We start from the raw sequence: 15874 nt of genomic DNA, 5'->3' as shown, positions 1-15874 counted from the left end.
AATCTGTAGAAAAGAATTATAAAGATTATATGGAAGAAAAAGAATAAACTGAAATAAATAAATGAAAGAAAAGAAGGTATATGAAAGCATTTTTGGGTCTGGAGAATTTTTGACAGTTTAATCTAACCTTTTTGCACATTCAACAGCTAACATTTGCTGGATTCTTGTTCTTATACTGATTTATTTATGTAGTTATTTTTAAATTCTCATTTTCTTTATTCTTATTAGCATTTGCCTTCACTTTAAAAGAAGAAAGAATTTTTACCTTGAGCACAAATTAAACCCTCATGTTCTTGGAGAAATAAAATTCAGTAACTAAAAGATCTAGATGTTTTGTTTAAGACTCAGAATCAGATGAAAGATGAAGAAGAATAAAAGATATGTTGATTCTTTTCTTAGAGTAATTCTATATTTCATACCTTTTTATTTGTTTCATCTATCTTATGTTAAAAGAGGTTAGGTTGATGCTCTACTTGACATTTGCTTCTCAAATAAATAAAATATTAATTAAAAAACAAAATTACTAAAAGACAATTCAAATGTGTTGTTACAGGCTAGAAAACTAATAATCTCTAAAATTGTGTGAGTTTATTGTGTAAAAAGTATTTTACAATTGAATCACTATTAGTAATTACAAGTTCATTAATTTCTTGATAAATATTAACGGATAATTTGATAAAAATGATAACTAATATGTTATTATGTGTTAAAATATACTAATAGGGTAAAAAGATCTATACACTATCCGCTGCATATAAATTAATCCAACTCTCTTTGTATTATAATTTAATTGGTCCGAACTCCAATTGCAACTAGTGTAATCCAACTAGGGCATCATTTTGTTTGTAGAAATACATGATGAAAATATGAAAGTGAGAAAAGAGCTTCTTTACTTTCTCTTTTCTTTGTACATGAAAATGCATTAATAGGAAAAGAGTTTCTTTTTTGGTTTTCAGTGTTGGGTTTGACTATATACTTATTTGAACCTAAAAATCCTACATTAAGTGGCAAATCGTTAACTAATAAAGACAACTTTATACTTAAAACTCGAACCTGAAATATTTGGTTAATAATGATCGAGTACGTATCACTCTATCATAACTTTTTTTTTTAGAAATGAGCTTCTTTACTTTCTATTATCGTTGTCTATTACTTCCTCCATTCCAATCTATGTGAACCTATTTTTTTTTTGCATCATTCCAAAAATAATGACTTTTTTCTAAATTTAAAAATAATTTAGCTTAAACTCTCAATTATACCCTTAACGAGAAGATTTTATAACCATACAAATACTCTGGCATGTTTACCACCACAAGTTTCATAAGAATTGTAACCATACAAATATTCTGACTTGTTTAGGACCACAAATTCTAAAAAAATTTATTTTTTTCTTAAACTCTGTGCTCAGTCAAATAGATTCACATAAATTAAAACAAATAAAGTAATTATTTTTAATTTCTAAAAGAAAAAGAATTCCTTTTCTTTAACATAGTGTAGGCCTTTGGATCCGAAATATCTCTTAAAACCTTTTGCTTTGCATTTTCTGCCGCTCCACTCTGTTTTTCTTGGGTATCGAATGAAAAAGGGGCCCACCAAGCAAGAAAATGAAATGTGGGCCACCAGTAAAAGTTAGGTTGGGCCCCATAAAGCTGGATTTCATCATATATGTGTCGCACGCCCTTTTGCTTTTTTCTCTGTCAGTTATCAGATAGTGGTGTATGTGCTAATTTTTGAAACTGTTTATAATTTATGCATTAATTTTGAATTTAGTTTTTTCTATTCACTTTAGCCACAAAATATGACTATATATTGTTTGGTATGTTTACATAACAAGACATTAGAATTTATTGTTTAATTTTTCTATTCGATATATATACAAATTATACATTGATTATATATGATTATACAGATATTATATATGATTTGTACATATATATTATACGTAAACCAATTTTTTTAGTTTAAGCAGTTGGGTGAGCGACTATTTAAATTAATCATTCATATTGTTTTACGGATTTGTAAGACTCAGATCCGAGTTAAAGAAGTACTATATAAAGACTAACAAGCACCTAGACATCCCTTTCTCCCACTTTGTTTGATATTTTTTTTTATGTTTATTTAAAAAAAATGATATATTTTAATATTTTTGTATTGAGAAACTTTAATAGTCATACAAATCCTATGACATATTTAAAATCACAAGTTTCATAAGTTTTATAGTCACACAAATGTTATGACACATTTGAGACTACAAATTTTAAAAATTTTCTTTTTTCTATTTAATTTTGTACCAAATCAAACTACGACAAACAAAAGAGAAATAAACGCTCATTCTTATTATTTTTAGATTTTATTTTTTAACATAACAATGAGAATATAAAGCACTATTGTAAACTTAATAAACCAAATCATTACATATGAAATTATGCATGAACTCATTGTCACACGTATCAGTTTTTCCTTACAAGTAAACACTCATTCTTATTATTACAAGTCTCCTGAACAGTATTTAATTCTATATGTTCAATGTTTCATCGGGGAAAAAAGGAAAATTGTCTTTCTTTTGTTATCTTATGAACATAAACCTTAAATGATATGATTGCTAGCCATGTCTACATTATGTAGTATATTTGAGTCACTTAAATAATATCAAGGGTATTTTCACATAAAAAATATAATAGAGATAAAATCGATCATTTTCGCATAATAAAAGGAATAAATTTGACGATTGAAGATTGGCACGATTCAGTGAACATAACATTCTGATAAAGAATTGTTAATACTTAAGCCACTTAGTTCCAATATATTGCTGTTTTGGCCCACATCATTTCAATAATCTCCACTTTTTGACTATTTCTAAATTAGCCAACAATAAAGCAGTCTAAAAACCTTTTACGCTCTGTCCATTGAATAAAAGTCCAAAATGATAATATTTGGTTTATTTCGCGTGGCTATTAAGATATCTTCCAAAAAAAGTTTCTTTTTTAAAAAAACATTAAAAGTATTAACATTTATAGTCCTTGTTTTGCTGGATTAATTTCATGTTTGATCACTGAATTTTAATTAAAAAAAATTCTCATATCAATATTGTAATGAAAAAAAAAAGTTCTTATTTTACGAACTGCATCCAAAACCAAATTGGTACTTCTTTAACAAATTCAAATCAAAAACCTCTCATGACAGTTTGGAGAAGAACCATGTGTTATTCGATTATTTTATTTTGATTAATGAAGGCAATTAATACATGAATAATTATAGCAATACTTGGGAACCCTAAACTTATTCCAAAATGATGGAAAACACAATCCAGGTTCTTGGTCATAAAGTTTAAACATTAAGCAAATATTGATTAAGTAATCTTTAGATAACCTATTACTATATTTTTTTGTGTGTGTGAAAATTAACGGGGGCAGTGCACTTGATAAAAGTTTAAGACCTTCAGCTAAGGGACCCCAAGTTTTTTTTGGTTTCTCACCCGGTATTCAGTACCCATATTGCGGCCCGATTAAATTCGGATTCGCGTCGGAAAGTACCACATTGAGGGGGTAAAACACTCCCTAACAAAAGCGACTTCATATCTAAAGCTCTAACCCGGGATCTCCAATTAAGGATGAAGAAGTATTTAACATACCAACACAACCCTCGTTGTCAAGGGACCTAAGTTTAGTATAATTTCTTTTTCAAGGAAGGTGGAGGGCTCAACATTCTTGAAATGTTATAATAGCTCAAAGAAGGATAAGTAAGAATGATGATTCACCTATCCAATTTAGCACTTTTCTTTTGTTGTCATATGATAGTCTTGTGTTAAGTTTGAAGTCAAGCGAGTTGGTCCTTTTGTTTTTCGAGTTGTTCGGACTCGATTGGATAAAAGTATTATACATGGAATGGTGGACATCTTCAAATCAACAAGTCAAGACTTGGCTAGCAGATTTTTTTCTTTCCTTTTTATTTATTTATCAGCAAATCGTAGAGAAATGAAAATGAACAAGAGGAGTAAGAACCATAGTTATCTTCACAGATTTTTATTTTAGGCCAAGGCTTTTTAATCCTATTATGTATTAGCCTTTTGTTGATGCCAAATTATGTACCGTACATACTTTTGCCTATTCTTAAGCTTTTTGATACTATTAGTATTTAGTAGTAGTAGTAGTAGTTTTTGTGAAAAATTATCTATAACTCTTTTGCTTTTCTTCTACATACATGCATCTTTTTATTTTTATGTTTCTTATTAGGCGAACTCTTGAAAATCTATCCAGTATCTTAATAATAACGACACATCCCACAAGTGGGATCCGGAGAGGGCAGTCTGTATACAGGATCTGGGAAGGTAGAGATGTTGTTTCCAATAGAGTCTCGCTCAAGAAAAATGAAACGAAACAGTAGAAACAAGCAATATCAAAGAGGGCCAGAAAGATAATAACAACAGAAGGAAACAGTAGTAACAAACTGTAACAGCTTTGAAAAGTTAATAGGAAAACAGCATGAACTACTATCAATCTAACACAAGAAAAACTACCAGACCAACCCTAAAAACAACGGTACGAAATACCCAGTATCTTAGTTTGCTCAAATTGATATCATCTCTACTATTATGGCGAGTTTTTCATAAATTTTATTTTCCAACAAACGTGTGAGATGAGTTTAAAAAAACACAAAATACTACAGGGGTGAAAATTACATACAGACATGGTGAATACAAACTTCTCTTTACGTTCTCCAGAAATGTTCCCACAAAGGTTTAACCAACAGAGATGCAATTACTCTATTTAAATAGGAAATTACAGCGAAACTTTCTAACAATTTCTTATGATTCCCACACTGAATGAACAGTTTAACATTTGTCTATTGGTACTATCTTTCCATCAACAATCAGTAAGAGTACTTATGATAGAATGCACAAAGCTGAGAGATATTATCATCTATAAGTCCATAACATTGCACGAATGGTTTCAATCGACTGATCAAGAAAGTTGAATCTCCATTTATAACCATCTTTACATCTTAAAGCAAACATATAGGTCAAGCTGAAAAACTATATTTCACGTGAACAATTTACACAACCGCAGATTCACTACAAAAATCAACTATGCCAATTCTGCTACATCCCGTGTATGTGCAACTTTTAATACAGCAGGCCAGTGGTCTCAAAAGGATTGACAGGCAATGCACCGAACTGTCAACTTCAAGTCTGCTATATCAGGCCAGTGCTCCCGAAAGGATTGGTTGTTTGTGGATGAGCAACATTATTGGCAGGAAATGCACTGAACCCTGCATCGCCAAAAGGATTGTGTGGATTCATCATTGGATTTTGGGGCTGTGGATAGGGAGGTTGGAATGGTCCAAAAGGATTCATTTGATGCTGAGGCACCATAGCCATTTGCACGGATGGAAGGGGAGGCATGGTACTAGACATGGCAAATGGATCAGCAACTTCGAATGGATTAGGGGCTGGTTGTCCATATACTGGTTGTTGAGATGCTCTATATGCTCCTACATCATACAAACTATTGAGCGTGAGGGAGTCCAATCCACCAGCCTGTTAGAACGTTTTAGAAAAAACAAATGTTAGGGAAGGTACTTGATTTCACAAAGTAGATATAAGATAAGGAGATGATATTAGTATTAATAGCCTGTTTGGCCAAGCTTTTTTCTTGGCCAAAAGTGTTTTTTTTTCAAAGTTAAAGGTGTTTGGCCAAGTTTTTTTTTTAAGGAGAAAAAGTGCTTTTGAGAGGAAGCAGAAAAAAGTAGCTTCTCCCGAGAAGCACTTTTTAAAAGCTTGGCCAAACACTAAAGTGCATTTCAAATTGATTAGCCAAACACAAACTAATTTTCACCAAAAGTACTTTGAAAAGCACTTTTGGAAAAAGCAGTTCTCAAAATATGCAGATTTTAGAAGCTTGGCCAAACAAGCTATAAGCATGCGAGCGTCACTTATGGACAACATATTATTAATATAGATTTGAGTGTCAACTCCAAGACTCCGTGCACTGCAAGCTTTACAACCATCAATGTTTTTACATGTTTGTCCTCAGATGCATTTGCAAAAGCACATGCAAAGAGAAGCCACTTAAAAACTATATCTTTTAAAAATGGATTCAGAGGGCTTACCAATTGTCTCTCCTGAGCTGCAGATAAGTCGCTGCTAGGAGTAGTGACCAGGGCAAGTTCCCATCCAGTAGGATCAAAATCTTTTGGCTGAGCAGGGTTTGAGTCAAACGGTGTTGTCCCTGCAAGTATTAATAGTTCATTCAAATAAACCAACACCCCGATTTGCCCAAAGCACCATTACTTACGAAGAGAAGAGTACTACATATTAGTGGTGAAATAAAATAATTACCAGATGGTACTATTGCTAAAGCCAAAGCATTGCTTTCCTCAATTGCTGATGCATAACCAGTTGGTGTATTTAGTCCCTGAAACAACCGAAAATACTAGTAAAAGAAAGGCTGAAAAAAGACATCCAAAGAGAGTATCCCTCAAGTTCCAGATAAACAACAAATTTAATAAGATTAGCTGACTGTACCAGTAAATCATCAGTTTCCAATATGCTTGGAGGCGGCTGCACTGGCGGGGCAGGAGCCTCAGTGGTTGAAACAACAGTATCATCTGAAGGCGGAGGTTTGGTTTCATTAGCTGATTCTTCAGCATCTTCAGAAGCTGAAGGTTCATCCTCTTGTTTATAGGTCAGCATAAGCCTCTCAGGAAATTCCTAATAATCGTTAATTATGTTAGTATTCTATCATGATATCGGACCTGTGTATTGCTACCTTATACAGATATGTAAAGGAAAATATAGATCGGCACTACAGAGAGGAACAACATAAGCTGGCATATAATTTGTTTGGCGTAAATGTGTATAAGATAAACGTATTACCAGAGTTTCTATTGGGACAGAGACTATGCGGGGTGCTTCTTTTATATACTCTTCCATGGTCACAAGGAAGGACTGAGGGGGCTGAAAATAGATTAGTGTGTCAAGTGATGGCCCACAAAATTTGAAGACAAATGAATCAATACATAAGCTAAGTGTTATGATTACCTCTCTCAACACAGGAAACTGGAAGTTCCTGGCAAGTTCCAATCCTTTGCAAACCTCGTAAAAGTCGGAGAGGCTCATGGCCTAAAACAAGATAATAAACTTACAGATCTTGGCCTAAAACAAGATAATAAACTTACAGATAGTACCATAAACCCAGGGAGACGTCCGCATAGTGACAGACAAGTAGTAAGAAACAAAAATGTAGAGTACAAAAATTATATCAAGTTCGTCAGTGTGTTCACCTGCTGGCCAGCTCTTTTGTAGATATCAAGGGCCTTAATAGCTTCATGTCTTGGCATGTCAAAAAACTGAATTAAAATCAGCAGAAAAATAATGTCACAAGATGAAACAGATATGACAGTAACGAGCAATATTTTGATAAGGTCATATTGCAGAAAAAGCTAACGTCAAATGCACCTTGTCAATAAGATTAATTATTCCATCATTTATAGCACAATAGATTTTGAAGCTCTCCTTGAGGACCTGGAATGGAAAATGAGTAAATCTTTACACCACCATTCATTCAATTGTGAAGTCTATAAATTGATATGAGCCTTTCAGCTGCACAAAGGCGTAGTAAGCAGAAGCAATACATTTATACTTCCACCATTTCAATAAAATAATAAAGCACTGGAAAAGGTTGGACAACCAACATGTACTCTTGCGGCTAAACACATATGACTAACTATATCAATGGCCAGAAGTTTCCACCTTTCCTGAATGGACTCAAGACAAACTGAAATACAGTTTTACCCGTGAAGGCACCTCTACTTAATTGGGAAATAATGATGAACATTAATTTGCAACAGAGGATTCTTTGCAGTCTCAGGCAAGTCAAGCTTTCACATTACACCGCATCCTCACAAATGGTCCAAGTACATCAAGTTTTCCTACAATATTTCCCCCTATCTAGAACTTCCCTCACCAGAACCAGAATTAGGAAGGTTTAACATTCCTTGCGTGCATAAGAACAAGCAATTTTTTGTTAAGAACAAGCATTTTCCTATGCATCCCCCTTATTTTCTGGAAAGACATGGGCTAGAATCCATGTGACATAAGTTAATTTATAACCTTTTTACAACAGTGGGGTATGGTCAGCTTGGGTGTGCCTCGACTATCCCACAGGGTATCTTCTGCCTCCGACAAGCATAGTTACCGAGTATGATGCCCCAAGGCTTAGGCAGATGAGAAGAAATCACTTGGTGTTTTTTTAATCTCTGCTGGAATTTGAATCCTGGTCTCCCACAGTTTTCACCGACTTCATTGACCGCTAGACCACACTTTTGGTGTTTAATTAATATATATCAATCAACTTTGACAAGCATAAATATCAATCAACTTACGACAGGCAGCCAAAATAAATAAGCATACCAGGGCAAGGGCGTATTGTATCACATAATTTCCAACTGCTGCTCCCTCAGGCTGTAATGTCAGTAAGATTTTTAAATTTATGCCCCAAATAGATAAAATACAGAACTCTCAGAATTCCGACTAGGAATATCGTCCAAAAGACAAATGGATTGCAACAAAAAACAGAATTTATCAAGCTTCAAAATATACCCGACATCCAATAAGACGATACAACAACTGCTGCAAAGCAGGCAACTGCTCCAAAAGTTCCTCACTGGGCAACTCCCTTGTTTTGCTGTATCCCTGCTCAAAAAGTAAATGAAATTGAAAATTACATTATACTGACTAAAGAAGCAACAAAAGCTCATTCAATCCGCCAAACTTAAAGAAAGTGTCTAAGCAGCCAGTAGAAGAGCGGTATCCGTGTTCCAGTAGAACAGTTTATTTTGGTTAGTTAGCATGCTTGTGACAGAAATTGAAAATGACACTACGGCGTGCTGCTAGCCTGCCAAATGTTAATCACTCATTGAGTTATACTTCCTAAATATAACTAGAACGGAGAAATTTGCAATACACATGATAGTCCAATACTGATATAGAAGATATTTTAAATGTATACAAAGACCAAAGCCCTAATCTATTTCTCCTAATGTGTGGGAAAATAAATTTAAGTCTGGCTCTTCAAACGTCCTCTTTTAAGTGTTGTACCAAATAAACCAATTTCTGCCGGATTTTCTTGCAAGTACGAGAAGCTTTCTTTTCTATTAGCACGGAAGGGAATTTTTATGAACGCACTAATAAGTTGTAAATCATCCATAGAACTGTAGAACAATCTTCTTTTCCAATTCTGAATATCATAATATTGTATCAAATTCACCATAAGGCGCCTGTAAAAAGCCTCAATTATCACACTGATTATATTAGTCCAGAAAAAAATTGACACATTATTGTTTTCTTTTTGCATTGCACATTAAGGAACTTCAATATCGGTTATTGTACTTCTATATTATAGCTAACAAGTTACTTTTTTTTTGATAGGTTTATATTTACAAGTTACTCTAAGTCTGCTTTCACTTTGATTTCACCAGAGCAAATTTGCTTCAAATACAAACTTTGTTGTATTTTATATGCTTAATCTACTTACCAGAAAAATATGTGCTTAATCTACTAAATGCCCACACATAAATTTTTGTGTCTGGACTACCATGATACTCTTCTTTCTTCTTCCTTTTTTTCACTCTTCAATTTGTTGGGTGAATGTCAAGTCCCTTGTCCTTCATTTGCCTTATGTCATGTCAAGACAACATAGAGAAGCAGTAACTCAGGAACAAAAGCTACCAGCTTTTCCAACGCCTTGTAAACCTTTTTCTAGTTAATATTTTCACAAGAATCATACGTGTACAGAAAAAGTAAGAAAAATTAAGGAGGTTCCACTCTATTGTTAATCAACTTTACATAGTAATGCAAGCTATCTGAAAGAAAATGTGGATCTGGTATTGGTATGTTGCTCGGACCCTTCAAAATCCCTGCCACACGGTTCAACACGATTTGGGTATGGGTGTGGGATCCACGTTGGATTGGTCAACTTACCTTGGCTGCTTCGACTACATCCTTTTTTCGTGTGGAAAAAGTAAGTAAATTTTATTGAAGTACCACGGAGGTACTGCAAAAAAAAAGAAAATTACAGAGCGACAGAAGTTTCTTGGGGACATCTCATACAATCATCGCAAAAAGTCTATGAAATCTAACACAACTGATAGTTTCCCTACTGCGCTTCCCTTACACAATTAGATTAAATTGTCTATGCATTTATCTTTAACAACTGCAATCTGCTTCTATGACCAAAAAGTGTAGATTGATTGGATATTTGGTTTCATTTTTGGTTTTGGTGTAGACTGATTTAGATATTTGGTTTAATTTTTGGTTTTATGTCATATAACTCTAAATTAATCGAAATGTATACTTATAGATGTAGTAATATATTTACTGGCCGTATCCCAGCACCCGTATCCACACTTGGATTCATACCCCCGAATCCTAAAATTTATGTGATGAAGAATCGGGTCTCTAGAACCGCACCCATATCGAGTACCTGCACCCGAGGTCGAACATCATATAGAGTACTGGGGCATGTTCACAGAACCTCAATTTAGTGCAAGAAAGAAGGGAAAGAAAATAGCCAAATGGACAGAGAAAGCACCTTCTCCACACTGTTTCAGACACTGAAGTGCCCAATGGTGTGGACCACATGACTTATTCATGGAAAGAAACATAAAATGAAAAATGACTTTGGTTCTAGTAGGCTAAAATCATTCGATTTTCTTCACAAAAGAAGAAGACTACTTTTTGAAGTATGCAGAACCGTAAGCAGACATTTTAACAGTATTATGCTAACCTTTTCTTGCCCTTGGGCAGGTTTAGGAAGGCGCTCCCCTTCAATATCATACTTCATAACCCTAAAGCATTCAAGCCGTTCTTCCAGAAAGAGTGCATATGTTCGTACCCACGCTGAGCAGTCCCAAGCTGGAGGGACGGAAAAGAAAGAATAATTCTGGTTGAACTTGACGGAATCTAAAGGTAAACAGTAAGCTCAGAAGAACAACTACGGTAATTTTACCAACCAATTGGGCTTGAATCATCCTTGAAATTGGACATTTGGAGAATGCGTCCTCTCTGATGGAAATTCAGTAGTTCCTCTCTAAATGTTGGATCACCTTCCCTCAATGTTCTGTGGATTACTATCAATGTCTTCAGTGCTACCTATATTTCAGAATAAGTTGCAAACATTACATGTCAAGGCAAAGGATTGGTTAAGCAATTTAAGTGTAAACTATATCAGAAAACAGTAAAACCATAAAAGAGAGGTCATCATAAACAATAAAAGCCTTTGTTGCCTAATTATAAAGAAATTTGTACAATGTGCCCCCTTTTCCACCTCTTCTATTTTGATATCTGTCCCACTTAATTACCCTACCTCATCGCTACTCTAAAGGAAATTGAGATCACTGTCCACAATATGTTTGGCTGCTTGCAGAAAAACCAGATCTTATAACTACTAAAAACTAAAGTACATATATGTCAAAAGTCCTCAAAAAGAATTTTGACATATGAAGCTCATGTTATCTGCAGCAGTCTGGACTCTGGAGCATAACATTTCTAATTAAAAAGGAATAACATATACATACTGATAGGATCTCTCTCATAAGAACAACCAAATATTAAGGTGCATTTTTTACCACTTCCTCCTCACGTGGAATAATTAGCCAATCAAATCATTGATTACACTTGGAACAGGTCATTTCCACACCTCTTTTGGACAGCTTTCTATACTTCTTTTCTTTTATAAGAGTAGTGTCCGGGCCAGCTTTCACGCATCTCGACTAATTCCACAGGATACATGCTACCTCCCACCAGCAACAGGTACCAGGCAACTCTATCCCACAATGCTTGGACATATGGGAAGAAATCACCTAGTTTTTTTTGTCTCCGTTGGGATTGAACCTGAGACCTCAGGTTCTCAATCCACTAGGCCACACCCTTGGATACAACTTTTCATACTTCTTCTAGGTTCATCTTTCACACTGAAGTGCTTTAAAAAAAAAACATGCAAGGAGTGCTTGCAAACATGAGCTTGAGGTATTTCCAAGCCAATGCAAATGTGTCCAATTGATACACTTTGGGCCTACTACAAGTGTTCAATTGGAGCAAGGCATAGTTAAGGTGTCGAAATGAAAAATCGTGGCAACTTTAGGCATACCCGTATGTATTCAGCCTAATAATTTTTACACAATTATTGCAGCCATACTTTCAAGTCCAGTTCCATCGGCTGCAGCTACATTTCATGTCTTCAGATACAATAAAAGAACTAATATACCAATATCACCCTCAGCTTCCTTCAAATGATTTTCATGACAAAAAACAGGTTTCTTTGTTTTTCTAGAACTTATACCTCAGACAATTAAATAACCACCTGAGCAGCCTTCAGCAGGATCCTCATAGAAGCATGTTCTGACCAATGCTGACAATTTCCAAGACACCACCTAAAACTAGAGCCTTGATAGAAAGTGAAGATCTATTCTTGGCTACTTTAATTCACTCAAATGCCTGGCGAAACACATTGACCGGTGTACTTTTCCCTATAGCTAGCAAGTTATACAGCCATAGGTGCAAAAGGGGAGGGGGGACATATATTGCCATGGTACTAAAAACAACATAAACTTAAAGGCTAATAGAGTTGCAATACACATTCTCAAAAGCAAAGCTAAGTCTTGGGAACTCCATGTTACACTAAAATCCCAATAATCAGAGCCACACTTATAAAATATAATCATTCAGATCAAAGCATCAATAAAAGTGCCCTCCATAGAGAAATCAAATCCACGAGAAGACACTCAAGTACATGATTTTGTCAATTAAACTAACTGTGTCAAACTCCATACCGTCCAATTATGTGTCTTTGCCAATCGCCTCGCAAGTGCATGTATGCAGTAAGCAACATCAGCACGAGGCCGCATCGCTGATGTATAAACCAAAATCTCTGCCATAACCAAAAAAGCACATTGTTATCCCCAACGTCTCTACACATTCTTACAGTAATAATCCAAATCCAAACAAATATTTACAAGTAAAAATCCCTCTCAACTAATTCGGATTTGACATTAACAGGGGCGGATATAGAGTGTAATAGTAACTTTGGACTAAACCATGTATACGTGTTAAGGAATCTACTAAATACATATGAAAATTGAATTTAGAACCCCGTTACTAGCACTTGAGACTTACGCCCAGAATCCCAAACCCATAAAGTCAGATCCTGGATCCGCCTATGGTTCACATAATTACACCAAAAACTGATATCCAAGTTCAAAAACACCATCTTCAGACCAAAAACAAAGAAACCCATGTCAGGCGAACAATGATCTCCGTAAAAGCAAGAAATTCAAGTACCCAAACAACAACTACTACTTTAACTAGAACTACAACTACAAATCAGTCCAAAACAAGTTGGGGTCGGCTGTATGAATCCTCGTTGACCACGTTACTCCAGTTAAATCAATGTATACGTATACAAATAAGAAGTATTAGAAGTTCTATATATTTTCCAAATGTATAGATCGAAAGGTTAAACCCAAGTATCCAAAAACACAATATTACTCAGAAATATGAAAACCCCAAAAATCAAATTTCTCAAATTTTAGACCCATCAAAAAAAATTCTCATATTTTGGTACTGGATCTGTTAATAAAGAGTAAGTAAAAGAAGACTCACTTCTAAGATGTCTGTCTTTTGGTGGGCACTCAACATGATTCGTAGCCTTAACGATCGCCACATCCACATCCTATAATCACCCAAAAAATCAAACACAAAAAATATTGCGTGTAATTAATTTTCTAGTAAAGTGCAAAGTGGCATAGAATGGCTTTGCTGCTACGATCCAAGATTCAGCCTTTATAATTATAATTAACCCACAAAAATTGATATGTATACACAAAATAAAATGATAGAGAGAAAATTTAGGACCTTGAAATCGCTATTAACATGGGCAAGGCCAACTTTTGTGTGGTCTTTGAGAGCTCCATACGCTTTCCTCCAACTTTGAAGCGTACCCATTTCTCTCTCTACAATTTCGCTTGAGAATCGGTGATTTCTTCAGAGGGCAAAGGGAAAATGGGAGGTTACTATTCTTTGCTTCTGTCTGTTTCGGTTGCCACTTTAGCCTTGTGAAAGGGCCTCTTTCCAATTTGGCCTTGGCCTTGTGAATCATTTCCTTTTTTTACTTTTTTGTCTAATGGACCCCACTTTTATTTTTGTTTAATTTATGTATTGATTTTCTTTTCCTTCATTTTTTATGTAAATAAATTTTGTGTATTGTCAACCTTCAAACAATTGTTTAATTTTTGTTTCACAAGAATCAAGTATACAAATGTTTGAATAAATCAATCGACCAATACTTATTGAGGTTAGTTATGCTATTTAGACCCATTTCAGTATTCATAACAATTTATTATAGTTAAAATACAACACTCCTTTAGTGGTACAAGATTGATATTTTTTACAAAATATCAGCGTTTAACTAATTTTTTTTTATAAGTTTCGTCTAAATCATGAAATAAAAGACTCCGTAATTGTTAAATATTATTTTGAAATTTATCTAATTTGAATATCTTGATATCTATTTTTAGTCATAAATTATTCCTCACTATAATTTAAATTTTCAACTGATAAAAAGGAGGGTCAAGTTGAGATAAAAAGGATGCTTGCGAAAAAAAATACCTGAAGGCTTTAAACAAGAGAGCCTATATATCATATTAACAAGAATCGATAAGATATATTACCCTCTTTCTTGTGTGCATACATAGTAATTTTTGTGGGTATAAGACCAATAAAAGGTTTTAATTTACTTTAAATGTTTTATTGATAAATAAAGACATGTTGGAGATTAGCATATTATATAGCATTAATTAATTGTTTTTTATTGCTGGAAAGGAAGGGGCAAACGTAATGAGATTCTAGACGATCTTTAGACAGATCACCTAGTTTTTAGGCTGTATTAGAAACCAAATAATTAATACGTACATTATTCAATGCCAACCATTCTTTTAGCAATATGAGCAATTGAGTTTCGAGGCAGGGTAGGCTACTTCCCTGCATAATTACTTTATTTTAGTAAGATCTCTTTTCTTTCTTTGCATAAGGTCTATTCATATATCTATCTACCTTATCCTATTTTCTTTGCCCACCTACTATTTAAAAGTTTGGAAAAAATCAAATAAGTTATGTTGGAGTCTTTAATTTAATGACCTTGCTTAATTTTCTTTGTTTTGGTAAACGCTTAAACTATTTATACATTTAGATTTCTTTGATTTGATTACCAAAAGGAAAAAAAAATAAAATTTCGGCACATGTTAAGACGCTTTAGTGTTAGGGGCGTTTGGTAGAATCTATTAGAGAAAATAATGCATGTATTAGCTTTGTTCTTATTAATTTTTTATTTCATATACTTTCTCAACCTATGTATAACTCATACAAGTATTAGTTATACATCTTATTTGGTATTATCATATGTATAACTAATATATATCAGATCATGGTATTGTCAATACCAAAATTATTAGTACATGCATAAGCATGGTTAAACATAAAATTGCCCTTAAAGTCCCTCAAAGCTAAAGAATAAGGGAGGTATTTTAAAAACTATACAATGCATGTTATTTTTAATACACCACATCAAACAGTCATAAAATATTATCTCAATATAACTAATATTGGCATAACAAATCATTGCATTACTAATCTCGGCATTATAAATATATTATATTCAATATTATTCTTATACACCCAACCAAATGACCCCTTAATATTGTTAGGGTTAAAATTCGGTAGTATTCAAATTTGAACGTTTAAATTTGGGTTTTTGATTTTAACATTTTTTTTAAACTATGAAGATCAATTTATGGATTAAATATGTCGTGTGAAAGCGGACCC

At 33.9% G+C, this 15874-nt stretch overlaps 1 protein-coding gene across 1 annotated transcript; it reads right to left on the bottom strand.

Moving 5' to 3' along the window:
• Positions 1–4910: 4910 nt before the first annotated feature.
• On the bottom strand, positions 4911–14133 carry LOC107784340 (putative clathrin assembly protein At2g01600). Its single transcript, XM_016605467.2, has 15 exons — positions 13910–14133; positions 13658–13727; positions 12829–12926; positions 11011–11149; positions 10785–10912; positions 8600–8692; positions 8411–8461; positions 7457–7522; positions 7282–7347; positions 7040–7120; positions 6875–6955; positions 6524–6709; positions 6338–6413; positions 6109–6227; positions 4911–5536 (listed from the first exon to the last, which is right to left on the bottom strand). The coding sequence occupies exons 1-15, from the start codon at positions 13997–13999 to the stop codon at positions 5192–5194; spliced, it is 1689 nt and encodes a 562-aa protein (XP_016460953.1). The 5' UTR covers positions 14000–14133; the 3' UTR covers positions 4911–5191.
• Between the last annotated feature and the right edge of the window lie 1741 nt (positions 14134–15874).

This window comes from Nicotiana tabacum, chromosome 12 (assembly GCF_000715075.1).
Source record: "Nicotiana tabacum cultivar K326 chromosome 12, ASM71507v2, whole genome shotgun sequence".
Lineage (NCBI taxonomy): Eukaryota > Viridiplantae > Streptophyta > Magnoliopsida > Solanales > Solanaceae > Nicotiana > Nicotiana tabacum.
The sequence above is the reverse complement of the archived record's forward strand: the minus strand, read 5'-3'. Positions and strand labels throughout refer to the sequence as shown.

Coding starts and splice junctions, on each gene's coding strand:
- LOC107784340 (XM_016605467.2), bottom strand. CDS start 13,999: ATGGGTACGCTTCAAAGTTGGAGGAAAGCGTATGGAGCTCTCAAAGAC. Junction 12,927..13,657: donor AAAAGACAGACATCTTAGAA/GTGAGTCTTCTT, acceptor TGGTTATGGCAG/AGATTTTGGTTTATACATCA. Junction 8,462..8,599: donor ATCGTCTTATTGGATGTCGG/GTATATTTTGAA, acceptor CTGACATTACAG/CCTGAGGGAGCAGCAGTTGG.